The 16,954-nt window shown below is 35.0% G+C and overlaps 2 protein-coding genes and 1 long non-coding RNA gene across 3 annotated transcripts; 2 read left to right on the top strand and 1 right to left on the bottom strand.

Annotated features, from left to right (window-relative positions):
• The first annotated feature begins 1,522 nt into the window (after positions 1-1,522).
• On the top strand, positions 1,523-5,396 carry LOC126703377 (malate synthase, glyoxysomal). Its single transcript, XM_050402338.1, has 4 exons — positions 1,523-2,042; positions 2,813-3,138; positions 4,011-4,341; positions 4,641-5,396. The coding sequence occupies exons 1-4, from the start codon at positions 1,650-1,652 to the stop codon at positions 5,295-5,297; spliced, it is 1,707 nt and encodes a 568-aa protein (XP_050258295.1). The 5' UTR covers positions 1,523-1,649; the 3' UTR covers positions 5,298-5,396.
• Positions 5,397-8,476: 3,080 nt separating this feature from the next.
• LOC126703500 (uncharacterized) lies at positions 8,477-9,862 on the top strand. The gene is made up of 3 exons (XR_007648106.1): positions 8,477-8,708; positions 8,942-9,124; positions 9,697-9,862. It is a non-coding gene; the product is annotated as an uncharacterized LOC126703500 (long non-coding RNA).
• Positions 9,863-14,709: 4,847 nt separating this feature from the next.
• Positions 14,710-16,635, bottom strand: LOC126703065 (magnesium-chelatase subunit ChlH, chloroplastic-like). Its single transcript, XM_050401975.1, has 3 exons — positions 16,018-16,635; positions 15,592-15,674; positions 14,710-14,865 (listed from the first exon to the last, which is right to left on the bottom strand). Exons 1-3 carry the CDS (start codon positions 16,505-16,507, stop codon positions 14,752-14,754), a joined length of 687 nt encoding a protein of 228 aa, XP_050257932.1. The 5' UTR covers positions 16,508-16,635; the 3' UTR covers positions 14,710-14,751.
• Between the last annotated feature and the right edge of the window lie 319 nt (positions 16,636-16,954).

Here is a 16,954-nt window from a genome sequence, read left to right as displayed (position 1 = left end):
GAAGTTGTTTATCTTTTCCTTTCCATATTCTATCAAATTTCTTTTTACTTTTTGAAGTTATTTTCTATTTTCTTTGATAAATAAAATAGGTAGAAAAGGTTTATTTTAACGTTGTTGTTGATATTTTTCAGAGATAGAAAGTCTTCGAGAAATTTAACAAAATTTTGAAGCCAAGAGATAGAGAGACATGAAATCAGTGAGTTTCCTTTCTCTTGATATTGATAGAGTTCTATTTCGAAACTTCTTTTTTAATTAGCGATAAAAGGAGAGGTACAAAACTTCCCACATCATTTACCTTAATATTGATGGAGTTCCTTATTGTTGATATTCTTCATTGATAATCTTATAATTGCTTTTCTCTCTTTCTTTCTTTCTTTATTTATTTATTTTTGTTGTTGTTATATAGAAAATTGAATGCCATTTCTATTAATTATTAACTATTGGTGTGTAGATTTTTTTTATACATTTTTTTTGTTGTAAATTCTTATAAGAATTTGTTTTAACATATTCGATACAATTTATTTAAGCATTTACCCCCCCCCCCCCCCACATATATATATATATATATAACATTCTAATCAAATTCAAATACAAATTAATAGAGGACAAAGTAAAATAACAACAAAAAGTTGAAGAAAAAAAATCGTGCAAAGCGTGGGCCAATAACTAATTTCTTATATTTTTTAATTCGAAATGGTGATCATGTGAAAGTTTTTAAGTGTCAATGTCAAATGATGGAAACAATCCCATAAAAAAAGTGAAGGAAACAAATAATAAAAATTCCTCCATTATTTAAATGATTTTTCAAATAACAAGTAAAAACATTTTAAAAAAACAAATGTGAACTAAGTAATTCAAAGTGATCAATGTTTAAAGGTGTTATTGAAATTTAAGTGATAATTTAGTAGTAATGATATTTTTTGTGATGTTTGATATTTGCAGTTCAAACCTCTTCTCATGCTTCCCTACAAACTATTTCTCTTTTTTATTTTTAAATCCAAAAACTTCAAGTTATATTTTTAGGTCAATACAAAGCATCTCATTTCCAAAGCCCTATCAAAAAATTTCTCTTAACCTCCTCTCAATTATCTTCATTTATATTCCTTTCTAAATTCCCATTTACAAACCTTCACCTTCCTCATCCCAACTGTAATTTTTTCACTCGCCATATACATATAAAACTACCAAAGAGAATCAGGACCAATATGTTAGTTTATCAAAAAAAAAAAGACCAATATGTTTCAACAATCATGAAGATGATATATGTTCAGGCAAGAAAAAAAAAATCACTGAATTATATGGACAAATAGATAAAAATGATGTCATGATGCCACTTGTCACTGACCCACCAATCCACCGAATGCCTACAATATCTACACCTCTCGAGATTGGCACAAGAATCAAAACTAACCCCTTATCCTTGCTCTTAATCTAGAAATACTTGGGTCACACTTGCACATAAAGCCATATATATATGCACTCCCAATGAAGCCCATAACGATAATACTATACATACCTATCCACAATTTTATTTATAGTACCAAGAAAATAAACTTTTCCTCTATATATATATTGCTAGCTTCTCTTTCATTTCACTCAAGAAATAATATATAAGTACGTAGCTACAGTTTTGTGAGAGAAAGAACAAGATGATGGGATTTGGAACTTATGGTAATTTGCTACCTATGAAAAAAAAGGGTGGCAGAGGCTATGATGTGCCTGAAGGAGTGGACATTAGGGGACGATATGATGACGAGTTTGCAAAGATTCTCACCAAGGATGCTTTGCAATTTGTTGTTGATTTGCAACGTGAGTTTAGAAACCATGTCAACTATGCCATGGAGTGTCGAAAGGAAGCTAAGAGTAGGTACAATCAAGGGGCTCTACCAGGGTTTGATCCAGCCACTAGGAACATAAGAGAAGGGGTGTGGACATGTGCACCGATTCCACCGGCTGTAGCTGATCGAAGGGTGGAGATTACTGGACCTGTTGAGAGGAAGATGATCATCAACGCACTCAACTCTGGTGCTAAAGTTTTCATGGTTAGTACATGTGTATCGAGGTTGATAAATTGTAATTAGAGTAATATCATTTCAAAATAAGCATACTATCAACATCATTTTTATTCTACATCAATCTAAATATGTCAGGTTGATCATAGTAAAACATATTGTGCTATTGCACAAAGTAAATTTCTGATAGTACCATGCATTAATTTAAACCCTGCAGTTTCAACTTCCTATGAATAAAATTGTAGGAATAACCAGGACCTGCTTTGTAATTTGGATTTGTATATGGCATCTACTTGTGCTTCATGTACAAGTGCATTTGTGCTAACAAGTCCTAACCGTACATATAGGCATACCCATCTTAGTAGTAGCATGATATCAGAACCATATCCTGATTGAATTTTCTTAAATATGTAAATTTTTACTACAAAATATAATAGGAAACAAAGCAAAAGTCCTTAAAAAGGCACAAGCATATATGAAGCTTCATTTCATACATGTCTCAGGATTTACTTTTTTTTTTTTTTTGAGGGAGGATTTACTTTTACTAAATATGAGATGAGCAAGGAATATATTCAATTAAATTTGACCAATTACTTTTACACATCCAATGATGTTTGGATTACCAAATTCAAAAAACCATTACTTATATTCTCATGTATTCATGAAAAATGTTAATTTACCAATCGCAAAATTTGTAATATCTCCAACAACACAATTTCTTTTACTTTTTAGGTTCAAATCCATCATTGATTTAATGTATGGAACCTGAAAATTAAGCTGTTTTCTTGATCCGTTCATAGGCTGACTTTGAAGATGCACTCTCACCAAGCTGGGAGAACCTGATGAGAGGCCAAGTTAACTTGAAGGATGCTGTTGATGGGACTATAAGCTTTCATGACAAGGCCAGGAACAGGGATTACAAGCTCAATGATCAGATAGCAAAGCTTTTTGTACGCCCAAGAGGCTGGCACTTACCTGAGGCACACATTCTCATTGATGGTGAACCTGCAACTGGTTGTCTTGTGGACTTTGGCCTCTACTTTTACCACAATTATGCGAAGTTCCGCCAGAACCAAGGTGCTGGGTTTGGGCCTTTCTTCTATCTCCCTAAAATGGAGCATTCAAGGTAAGGAGTTTACATAAATAGTTGCTGAAAAAAAATGGTAAATTATACTTTTTTTTATTCATGAAATTTGGGTTGAACTTTTTGGTCTTTCAAATTTAAAAAATGTTGATTTGGTCCGTGAAATTTAAAAGGAAACAATTTTGTTCCCTTGACTATGATTCAGTTCAATTTTGATCCTTTAAATATTCGGTTAGTTTGATTTGGTTCCTAAACAATGGATGTTTTGGCAACCTGTTAGTCACATAAAAAATAAAAAAAGATGGAGAGACCGAATTATAATTTTTTTGAAATTTCAAGGAACAAAAAATTAACTTTTTAAATTTGATAAACCAAATTTGAACCTCAACCAAATTTCAGCCACGAAAACTAGAATTTATCTAGGAAAAAAATTTTACATTGGGTTGTATTGAGGCAGAAGCAAATAAAGTGCATTTCTTGTTTTTAAAAATTACTCACAAAAGCACAGGCAAACCATGCCACATATAAGTCACAAAACCTACATGTATAACAGAAATATTAAACTAAATTCACTAAACTTTGTTCAATTTTCAACATTAAACTAAAGCCATTCCTGTACTTATTCAAGGCATATATAAATCGTAACTAAATGTGACTATTATCTAAGTTAGCAAAAATGCTTTCAATATTCTACCAAAAAAAAGAAAAGCTCTCACCTTCCTCTTTTCCCTTTTAGACATACACACCAGACTTAGATAGCTATATGAGTGTTGTTGAAGTTGCCATCTAGAGCCATTGCTTTGGGAAAAAGCTTATATAGGAATAACTAAAAGAAAAACTTATATAATAACTGGAGCAGCATTGCCACAATGTGATCTTGTGGAAGATTGAAATAAGCTCTCTCTTATTGGCAGGGAAGCAAAGATATGGAACAATGTGTTTGAGAGGGCAGAGAAGATGGCAGGGATAGAGAGAGGAAGCATCAGGGCCACTGTTCTTATTGAAACACTTCCGGCTGTATTTCAAATGGATGAAATCCTTTATGAGCTAAGGGATCACTCTGTTGGTTTGAACTGTGGAAGATGGGATTACATCTTCAGCTATGTCAAAACTTTCCAGGCTCACCCTGATCGCCTACTACCAGACAGATTTCAAGTTGGCATGACTCAACACTTTATGAGGAGCTATTCTGAGCTCCTCATCAGGACGTGCCATAGGCGTGGCGTGCATGCCATGGGTGGCATGGTGTGTAATTCTTCTTGCTTCCAATGCATCACAAGATAGAAAAAAGATCATCTTCATTTGAAATGGATGCATTTCGTGGTTTAGATTAAATATTAAAATTTTAAAAAAGTTTCCAGTCACACTTAATTTGAAATTTGAAATGACAATGCAATTCATACACTGGCATTAGTATCAGAGTCCATTTCAAGTGAATTCACTAAACATTGACATGCACGTACTTATTTTGTAGATATTTATGTGTTTAAGAACCCCTTGGTTCATGTTGGCATAACAAAGCTTTCATCTTAATTATTGAGCAGGCGGCACAGATTCCTATTAGGGATGATCCAGCAGCAAATGAGGCAGCATTGGACCTAGTGAGAAAGGACAAGCTAAGAGAAGTGAAGGCAGGACATGATGGAACTTGGGCAGCTCACCCTGGACTAATCTCAGTTTGCATGGAAGTCTTCACTAACAACTTGGGCAATGCCCCTAATCAGATCCAAAATGTGAAGCGTGAAGATGCGGCTGCCTTAACTGAAGAGGACCTCTTGCAAAGGCCTAGAGGAGTCCGGACAATGGAAGGTCTCCGGCTCAATACTCGGGTTGGAATCCAGTATTTGGCAGCTTGGCTTACTGGATCAGGATCAGTTCCTCTTTACAACCTTATGGAAGATGCAGCAACTGCTGAAATTAGTAGGGTTCAGAACTGGCAGTGGTTGAAATATGAAGTGGAATTGGATGGAGATGGGCTTGGAGTGAAAGTGACTAAGGACCTATTTGGGAGAGTGGTGGAAGAAGAGATGACTAGGATTGAAAGTGAGGTTGGCAAGGAAAAGTTCAAGAAGGGAATGTACAAGGAGGCTTGCAAGATGTTCACTAGGCAGTGCACAACACCAACATTGGATGATTTTCTGACTCTAGATGCTTATAATTATATTGTCATACAACACCCCCAGGGATCATCCAGTCTCTAAAATACTGGTTTATCATCTCCTTTTGTTGTTGATCTGGTGTTTTTATTGTGTTACTACTACCATTACTAATAAATGAATAAATCCTTGTCACTTCCATAATTGTTTAACTCCCTCCCTCTTCTAAATTATCTTTTTACTTATCAAAAAAAAAAAAAAAAAATTGTTTAACATGATATTGTTGCTTCTAAACACTAAACAGACTACAAAATTTATTTTCAAAGAAGCAATAAGTAGTTAAGTACAACTTACAGAAACTGTATTTGAAATGTGAAATGTTCAGATACTGTATATTAAACTTACCAAAAATTACTCCATGCTTTCTAGAAGCCTTTTGTGCTTTTCTTCCCCTTGAAAATAAGAATCATACCGTTGTGAAACATGACTAATCAAAAAGCTTCATGTAGAAATATGAATAATAAAGACACTAGAAAAACTGCATCCTCTGCTATCTTATCCTACGGAAATTACCAGTAGTAAGAGATGAAATTAACAATACCGTCCAATGAATAAATTGGAATAAACATGGTACGAAAATTACCAGTAGTATGAGATGAAATTAACAATACTAGACCCGTTGAGAGGAAGATGATCATCAATGCACTCAACTCCAGTGCTAAAGTTTTCATGGTTAGTAACTTAGTATATGTGTACCGAGACTAGGTTAGGTTAGGTATGCAATTTTTTATATTTTGTTAAAGTGACAAATGGTAATTAGAGTAATATCTTTTCAAAATGAACATATTATAAATATCATTTTTATTATACATCAATATAAACATGTCATGTCATTTATAGTAAAACATCTTGTACTATTGCACAACATAAAATTTTGATATTACCACAAATTTAAACCCTGCAGTTTCAACTTCCTATGAATAAAATTGTAGGAGTGACCAGGGCTCCTTTGTAATTTGGATTTTTTTATGGCATCTACTTGTGCTTCATCCAATTGTCCAAGACTAAACGTTTTATAGTAAATACCTTTACTGAAACTACATAAAAAATAAAAGCACATATAAACATACCCATCTTAGTAGTAGCATGATATAACAGAACCATAACCTGATTGAGTTTTCCTAAATGTGTAGATTTTTACTAAAATTAATAAGAAACAAAGCAAAAATCCTTAAAGGCACAAGCATATCATTATATAGTTTTATTAAACATGAGATGAGCAAGGAATATATGCTAATAAATTTGACCATTACTTTTACACATCCAATGATATTAGAAGTTTGGAATCCAAACTTTGGATTACCAAATTCAAAGAATCATTTAATATATTTTCTCAGGAAAATGCTAAAGTTATTACCAACTTTACTACAAAACTATTTATAACTAAATTGATCATGTGACAGTGAATATTAATTTACCAATTGCAAAATTTGTAATATCTCCAACAACACATTTAACTCTCTCGGTTCAAATCCATCATTAATTTAACATATGGAACCTGAAAATTAAGCTGTTTTTTGGCTGACTTTGAAGATGCACTCTCACCAAGCTGGGAGAACCTGATGAGAGGCCAAGTTAACTTGAAGGATGCTGTTGATGGGACACAGGGTTTACAAGCTCAATGAAGAATTTAGAGAAGATTCTAGAGAATGTTCTTCATATATTGCATAAAATGCCTGAATGAATTTACAAAAAATATATATAAGTTACATAAGCACAGGAAAACCATGCCATATATAAGTTACAAAACCTACACGTATAACAGAAATAATAAACTAAAGTCACAAAACTTCATTCAATTTTCAACATTAAACTAAAGTCATTACTGTACTTGTTCAAGGCATATGTAAGTCATAACTAAATGTGATTATTATTTAAGTTACCAAAAATGCTTTCACCATTCCATACCAAAGATTGATTCATTGAGAGAATTGGTATTTCTTGCTTAATGATAAAACTGAAGAGTACAAAGATATTTATAATACAATCTGCCTAAGAAACTGAGTAACAACTTAATCCACACTATACGGATCCATTCCGTGAAATTAGGAAACAGAACTAACTACCCAATAAACTGATCTTCGCGCCAGAACTAACGGCTTCTTTACCCAAGCAAGACGACATCGTTCTGTCCACTGTGGTTTAAATAACAACACATAAAACGGTGCGTTGCTCCTCTAGTGAAACGGTGCGTTGCGCCTATATTTAAAACACCAACGGTAACCCCCAATTCAATCGTCTTCAACCTCGCGCCCACTGTGCTCAAATCAACCATTATCAATCTGCTTCAACTTCTTTGGTTTAGAACCACTACTATCACTATTCATTAATGTGATAAAAAAAGAAAAAGAAAAAGATAAAGATAAGAAATCTAAAGTGAATGCCGCAAACCGAACCAACTCGCCTCTTGCCTCAACTGACAACTCGGAGCTGAGCTTTCCTTTTCCAGTGAAGCCCATCTCGGTCTGAAGATAGAGGATGAACTGTGCCTCCTCCATGTCAGAAATGGGAAGCATTTTCTTGTCTTTGAGCTTCTCAAAGACTTTCTAGATATTTTTCTCCGCCTTCTTCAGCTTCAACTGTGCGAAGTTCACCTCCTCACTGCCTCTCCCAGCTCGTTCATCATCTTCCGTATCATCTTCTTAAGAGACATGACGATGATACGGAAGATGATGAACGAGCTGGGAGAGGCAGTGAGGAGGTGAACTTCGCACAGTTGAAGCTGAAGAAGGCGGAGAACAATGTCCAGAAAGTCTTTGAGAAGCTCAAAGACAAGATTTCTGACATGGAGGAGGCACAGTTCATCCTCTATCTTCAGACTGAGATGGGCTACGTCGGAAAAGGAAAGCTGAGCTCCGAGTTGTCAGTTGAGAAGCTCAAAGACAAGAAAATGCTTCCCATTTCTGACATGGACAGAGGTACAAGCAAAAGAAAGAAGAAAAGGAAGAAAGAGTGAAAGTGTTTTAGACAATATCAGGGTGATTGCAGTTCAGTTCATATATAATGCAGTTCAGTTCATACCGTTCCAAATCACTCCAACGGCTCTTTCTCCTTTCAGCTTCTCTGTTTCTTTTCCCAACTCTCCATTTCTTTCCTTCATCTCTCTCAGGACGACAGAGACTCCCACAACCCAACGGCTCTTTCTCCTTTCAGCTTTACGCCACCAATTCAATATCTTCTGTCCTGTCCGGAGCTGGCAGAAAAGGGCTTATTTACGCCACCAATCAGGATCTGTCACGTGAGACATTTAATGAGGAAGCAGTACACTCTATCACACAGGATTATTACTCAATTAAAACTAAAATCATCAAACACAGTATCAGATCAGAAGCCCTTACCTGGAGAAACAGCACCAACGCCTAACCCATTCCATCTCCTCCTCTCCTCTGACTACCGGAGCTCCACCCCGCCGCCACGGCGTCGTTCTGAGCCGGCGCTGACACACCCAACCTCAAGGTTTGTTTTAATTTCTGTTTATTGCTTGATTAGTTATTTCTCCAAAATTTATTAGGTTTCGAAATTTTGATGGGTTTGGGTTATTTTTTGGATATCAACCTGTTCATATTGGTATGGGTTTTGTTGATTTATATGGATTTTGGTATTTTCATGGGTTTTGATTGGATTCTTAAGTGATAGGCCACCCACCTCTCTTTTTTATCTATGATCTATAGTAGCCTTTTTTTCTGAAGAAACAAGGTCAAAAGAAGGGGAACTTGTCACAAGATGGCTTACAACCTCAGCGTAAGAATCAATAATGAAGATTTGATAGATGCTGAAACTCTAGACAAGACCCAATCCCCTGTTTCGCTCCACACAATTGATAGCTAGCAACACAATTCTTTTAATTAGAACCCAATCCCCTGTTTTGATATGTAAGTTTACTTTCTTTTTTCTCTCACCTTTTATTTTTATTATTGATGTGTTGTTGATTGTATACTCAACTCAGATTTATGTTTTCTCAAAAAAAAAACTCAGATTTATGTCATTGACTCATATCCCCAACAAGTTATATAGTTATATTTTGATGTCATCTATATATGTGCCTCTACTTATAAAGTTATATTTTGGTGCTGTATTATTTATAATCCACAGTGTAGGTTCAGTTGGTTTCAACAATATAAAAGTTTACAGGGTCTTAGTGAAATTTACCCCAAAAAAAAAAATTTTGATGTCATCTATATATGTGCCTTTCTACTTATATAGTTATATTTTGGCTGTATTATTTATAATCCACAGTGTAGGTTCAGGTGGTTTCATTACATTCTCAATGGGTCATAAAAGTTAACATTCATCAACAGTTTAAAATGTTCAATTATGTTATTATGTTTACCATATTTATGTGCTGCAATTTCAATGAGACATCAGGTGTGGATCTTGTATATGAAATTTAGTTTTTCAGTATATTTTCTCTCTTTTAGTAATGTAATTGCTGAATTTGTTTCAGGTATAATCTGTTGCGGAAAAAGTTTCCTGCCAGATCCTTCATAGGATCTCCTGTTCTTTGTGATTCGGGATTTGACTTGTTGAACAAACTTTTAGATAGTGTTTATTTTAACAAAAGTATTTCCAGCATAAATCAGTTTATAGATTTAGCTCTTTTTTCAACGGTCTCTAATGGAGATCGTAGGAAACTAGCATTAAAAAACTAACTATTCAGTTAGTTGGTCCCGTTTGCAAACAATTTGTGATTGTAACAACTCGAGCCTTAGAGGGTCGATTTAGGGCCTCTAAATCTACCCTCTAAGGCTCGGTTTAGCTGGTTTTGTATGCCAAAAGTCCACGTGGAGTACACGCAGAAATCGAGTGTCTGAGACTCGATTTCCACGTAGAAATCGAGTCTCAGACACTCGATTTGTACGTGGAGAACACGTAGAAATCGAGTCTCATAGACTCGATTTACTTAAAGTAAAATCGAGTCTCAGAGACTCGATTTTCACACAGTCAAGCCTACTGTACAAGCTGACCAGGTACTGTGTATTTTTGTCTTTTTGAGCGTGCCATCAAGTCTGCAGTTTGTCTCTGCACCTGTACTGTGTATTTTTGGACTTTGTATTTTTGGTCTTGTGCCATCAAGTCTGGAGTTTGTCTCTGCACACCAAGTACTGTGTATTTTTGGTCTTGTGCCATCAAGTCTGGAGTTTGTCTCTGCACACCAGGTACTTTGTATTTTTGGTCTCTTTTGGGCGTGCCATGAAGTCACAGCTACTGTGTTGTATTTTTGGTCTCACACAACCTCTCACACAACTCTCAGAAAATATTTTGACTGCCTCACACAACTCACACCTTTAGCAACTTCTATCACAAAACCTCTCTCAACAACTCTCACAAAACATCATACAACTCTCATAAACTCTCATACATCAGCAGCAAAACATTGCTCCTCTCACTCTCATACAATCTCAGCAGTATATTTGCTCATCCTCATGTCAAGTAAGGGTCTCCTCCTCACTATCTAGTTGGTTGTTTAGTGTATATAGCTGCTTTAAAAAGTGTTGCTTGCATTGAATTTGTCATGCCATTTCTTGATAAAATATTTGTTTGTATTAATTATTTATATTTGTTTCCTAATAAGATATTTGTTTCTATTAAATATTTATATTTGTTTCCTGATAAGATATTTGTTTGTATTAAATATGTATATTTGTTTCATAATATTAGTTTTTTTTTTGAGTAACCGGCCTGGAAGCCCAAGCAGGGCTCCTTATGTATATTAGTTGGTTGTTTAAATATGTATATATATTTATATTTATACAACTATATGTTTAAATATTTATATATATATATATATATATATTTATTTTTATTTTTATTTATTTTTATTTATATATTTATAGAAATATATTTATATATTTATACAACTATATATTTATATAAATATATTTATATTTATATATTTATACAACTAAATGCAAATATAAATATAAATATAAATAAATATATATATATATATATATATTTATATAAATATATAGATTTATATTTATATATTTATATAAATATAAATAAATGTATATATTTATACAACTATATATTTATATTTATATATCTATACAACTATATATTTATATTTATATATTTATACAACTATATATTTATATATTTATATAAATATATAAATAATAGACACATAAGGAAAGAAAAAAGAAACAGGTTCAAAGAATTGTGCAACCTCCAACTTTTATGAAATTCCAACCATGAGAAAGACATTATTGAATACAGTAAAAGCTATGAAAAGAATTGGGTCACCGGTCCAGTTGCACCTAATTAAGCAGCTAGCATTTTTCCATTTTCTGGATGACATAAAGCTGATGACATATTAGCAGATTCGAAACAAATTTACTGTCATGACGGATTTTTTATTGTATGATTTTTATGATTCAGAGTCAAAATTTGAGTTTGTATATCACATCTAGTATATTTCACTGTATATTAATGTCTTGATTTTCAAATTAGATGATATGTCTAATTTGATTGATCATGATCATATTCACATTAGTGTTTTTTTTTTTTTTCTTTTGTCTGATGAACCCTGCTCTATGTTATTTCATTAATAGTAGTGTAATAGGGTATGCCATTAATTTCCGTAGCACTGGAATGATGATATTTTTATTTATATTTTTGTTAGAGCTGAGTTTAAAATTTTAATGGGGGTGAGTTTTGTTTTTAGTTTTTTTATTTGTTTGAGTACGAAATTATAATGATTGAGTGTGTTTGTATGTGATGTGGGGTGAGTATATGCAATTGTTACACTTTTAGATCCCTTGTAATTTTTGTACTTTGAGTAGATAGAAAAGGTTTTGTAATTCGAACATAAATGAAAGAGATAAAATATGTCACTAACATAAATTTCCTTGGCTTGGCTCTCTAATAGGTTCACAATCTTTGAAGAATATTGATATAAATGTATACTTCGGTGAACCCCTTCACAATCCTGAAGGGATTGACGGATTCCCATTTAGAGGGGAGGGTATCGAATGCTACTACATGATGTTACGTCGTAAGTTGAAGACGTTGAATGATTTGAAGAGGAAAATAATGGACGAATTGAAATTGAATCCTGCTTGGTATGACATCAAGATTATTTATCGTTACCCACAAGAAGTCCTTCATGAACGGATAAATTATGGGTATATGGCGATCAAAGAAGATAAACATGTAAAGATGATGTTTAATAGGATCCAGAAAATGCTCCAAGTAAATGCTGCTGAGTTGTATGTAAGTTTGGAGGCGCCTGCAGATAACACTACTGAGGTGGTGCAAGAAACAACTACGGCTTTACAATTTACAGCCCTAGATGATGGATGCACTACAATGGGAGGGTATACGATGGGAGGGTATACTGCACAAGGGTATACGATGGGAGGTTATACGCTCCCATCTCAAGATTATGTTGCTAATACTAGTGAAACCCTCTATCGTGAAGAGACACATTTAGAGGAGGAAGACGAAGACGAAGATCATGTTGCGAATGATGGTGAAAATGTTGAGGTTGTGGATGAGTACGAAGAGAGGATTGAGCAAGGCGACTTTGAGAACGATGTGGATGAACATGAAGTCGTTCCCAATTTTGAAGAGGAAAATATGGAGGACCATGATGAAGGTGATGCAAATGATGATATTGGTGTCCAGTATAATAGAAATACGACCACTGGCTACAGACCTCCTGCTGAGTCATTCTACTCAAATACTTGGGAAGATATGGTTGATCCTTCACGTCTTCAGATACCATTTGTCTCTACTTGGGAAGATGAGATGTATTTTTCTAAAGGGTTGACTTTTGCAAATAAAGATGCGGTGAAGCATGCATTGATAATATACGCAGCAAAGGATAATAGAAATTTTATAATCCGGAGGTCGACCAAAACGAAATTGTGCGCCGCATGTGTTGATGACAACTGCAAGTGGTATGTTGGGGCATACATGAAGACTAAATTCAATGGTATGTGGATGGTTACGTCTTATGTGGGTCCACACACTTGTATACCCTTTGGCCTAAAAAGAGATGGTAGAATGATGGATTCGCATTTTGTTGCATCAGAAATTGTGGGAAAATTGCAAAAAAATCACACTACACGTATTGATGACCTATGGGAGATCATACGTACTAAGTATAATCATGAGCTTTCTTACTATAAAGTATGGGACGCAAAACAAAAGGCAATTGCTAAGATATTTGGGGATTGGGAGGAGTCTTACCAAAAGTTGCGAAAGTTGTTGTTGGCATACTTGGATGAGGACTCAGGTACCCAGTTCAGCTATCACACCATACCTAGGCCAGACGAAGGTACTGCGGTACTACGCTATGTATATTGGGCATTTGCTCCTGTATACGTAACTACTCCAGCCATTTCCATTGAGTACCATCTTGCACCCCTGGAAGAAATAAATGTTTGAGAGATAACACAAACACAGAAGCCACTGTAACAACAGGCTCCATACAATTAGTTTTCAAACCAAATGGAAATCACCAAACTCAGTTGCGCATGACGTAACCATAGAAGGAATTCAGTATACACTTATGGGCAAGTTGTAATGAATCATAAAGCACTACCATATCCTGCAAAAACAATACGAGACTATGTAACTCATCATCACAAATTGACTATATTCCAATTGTTCCAAAAGCTGATGAATACAACAACCACCTTGTGCTTCCTGGATTTTTATAGAATTTCCACTAGCCTTGGCTTCTGACAACTTCCCTTTCCAAACCTTGTGAAGTCCTTTGTATTCATACCTTCTGTCTCGAAAGCTTGAACAAGATCAAAAGAAATGCGACTTAGTGAAAAGAAAATGTAATTCAGGAATACACAGACGCACACAAAAGGACTTTCCTTTTGAATATTACAAATTCAGAATTTATAGCATACCAAAATTTTAACTGCTCACCTACGAACAGTGTCAACCTAAAATGGCTTTTCCCGCATGCAGATCCCTGCTTCTCGGAGTTCAGTGACTGGCTTATCAAGTACCCGTTTATATGCCTGCAGAAGACAGTAAAATTTATTATCTCTGGTATTACTTAAGCAAAAACATCTACTAGTACCAACTGAGAAATATACCTTCTGACTGTACTTTTTTAGACGCTCTTTTAGCCTCAATTGTTGCTCTGTCTTTGGTAGGTCAAGAAAAGATTTTGGCAACTGACCACCAGTACCATCAACGAACTCAGACTCAATTTGCTTCTTCAAATGATAATAGTCACTGAAGTTATTAAGGAGATTAGCATACACAATCATCAGTCAGTCTTTTATTGATGCACCTATAGAAATAAGGGAAGACTCAAACTAGAAATAAAAACCTCTTCTTTGCCATGAATGTCTCTCCACGCCAAACCCATTCAAGCTTTTGTAGACAAGTTTTTCCTGGACGGTTGAAATCACATGCAGTGCAGACCTCATCTGTAACTATTGATGGTGGAATAAAACAAGAAGAAACCTTGGTATACATTGATAGCAAAGGTACAAATTGGACACCAATTCAAAGTCCATCTTACCCTCTACTCTTTTAGAACTGAGTAGATGGATGAAAAGACATTAAGGTAGGCTGCTGTTCCAACATTTCCTTTGTCAGGAGGGAAACTGAAGACTGTGATTGCTAGCTTCTTCTCTGCCTGCATCAGTGCATGTATTTATCAAAACAAGCTCAGGAAAACAAAAATCTAATTGCCTTTAAGTACATTCTCTACAGAATAGAAAAGACAGAACATCAGTTAAGGAATGAAGTTTCAAATTACAAATCAAATACAGATCATGAAGTACAGTTTCTAAGCAAAACATCTAACGGTCAAGGATTTTCTACAATGTGAAACAGATGAGGTAAATGAAAGAGGAATCTTCAGCATGTCTACTGAAACTATTTGGATTCTAGGTAATGATAAAGTTCAGAATAAAAGGTATGTTAATCCTTCTCACTATTGTCAACATCCAAATCATACTCTAAACTACTAAGCATCACGGCCAATTCAAAATTATATATATATATATATAATATGGATTAGAAAATAAGCTAGTGGGATACAAAGGTCTAGAGCAACATCATTACATCAATAACTCTTAGTATTCTTAATTGGTAAGTCAACATCCTCATAATTATTTTCAACACTTTTCTCCAAAGTCATTTGTAATTTTGATTTCAAAATTTTGAAACCCAAACGATTCTTTGTTAGTCACTACTACACATAGAAGCTTTTCTGGGCTGGAACTCTTTCAAGCTGACTTAGGTTTTCTATTATTTGCAAATCATATTGTAAAAGGGAAAATAATAATAAAGTTACCATAAGCCATCTAGGAAAACACTATTTATTGGGAGAGAGTATTTAGCACAAATGCAAATATACCTTTGATTTCCTCTTCAATTCACCCCATCTGATTGCTCTAGTACAAAGTTGCTCCACCCTCTTGTGCAGAGCATGTGATTTTCCTGCAATCACATTACATCGTTAATTAACCCTTAAGAAAGGGGGCATCTGAGATAGAGTGTACTGAATCAAATTGAAACAAGACAAGGCAACAATAAAACTACTTCAGCTCGTGTAATAAAACCATTTAAAATAAAATGTAATTTATGGTTAGAGTGGGTCTGAATCTGTACTTGTTTTCAGAACTAAATACTGCACTTGATTTAAAAAGCTGAGGAAGCTTTTGGTTTTTTCCTGAGAGCATTTCCAAGGTGATGACTTAACTATAATCAGACTATATAAGCAATAACAATAAAATGAAATTCCAACAACAATAGAAATAATTGATAAGGAAGATATACTTGCCTGTTCTAGGATCCCGACCGGCAAAAACAATGGGCTCCATGCCTCCATCTAGCTCTGGCAGAGCAACTTGCAAAGCTACCTGAATTGGGTGAAGCCCCAAGGTACTATTCAACCATTCCTCAGTTGTCTGAAATACCAGAGGCAATGCAACAATATAAGGCACATCAAGCTTCCTCAGTGCCTCAACAGCCCTGGGATGATCCTGCCTGGCTGGCCCCCCGACAAGTGCAAAACCAGTAAGTGATATCACTGAATGCACAAACGGCTTCTTCATGATTGGATCAATCAAATACCTCTCCACAGGCCCTGAAAAGTCAAGCCCACCGGCGAAAATTGGAATCACTTTAGCCCCTTTTGCCTCCAATTCCATAATCACAGCCACATAGTGACTCTCATCCCCAGTAACAATGTGACTCCTTTGCAAAATCAGACCAACAATTGGTGCATTTGGACCCTTAAGCTTCTCATTAGCATCCTTTTCTAGTATCATACCAATTCAAATACTCCTTCACATCCTCATACATACAAGGAGCCAAAGGATGCCAAACCCCACTATCCAAATATAAAACCGGGTCCGAATACTCAATCTTGATCCCCTTCAGGGCAGGCACATAAGACCCAAATATAAAACCATACAAACACTACCAGTAAGCACTAAGCACCCCCATTGTTAACCCTTAGGCAATGTGATAGACAGTGCTACCATGGTAGCTTACACCTAAAACCTAAAATCAGTTAACATAAACCAATAAAACAACCTGGTGGTTTATTCCAGATCATGGAAAAAACCTGGTTTATTCAAGATCATAGCAACAAACAGAGAATTCTCTAGCATCTTGAGATGCTAAAATATTCGAAGGAAATGAGTGTGACTACTCAGGGCTCCCTAATCAGCATACATAAAACTCCTTGAGATCCTAAGAATTCTAAGATAAAA

The sequence above is a fragment of the Quercus robur genome, chromosome 10, assembly GCF_932294415.1.
Source record: "Quercus robur chromosome 10, dhQueRobu3.1, whole genome shotgun sequence".
In the NCBI taxonomy this organism is placed as follows: domain Eukaryota; kingdom Viridiplantae; phylum Streptophyta; class Magnoliopsida; order Fagales; family Fagaceae; genus Quercus; species Quercus robur.
This window is presented reverse-complemented; position numbering and strand designations above follow the sequence as displayed.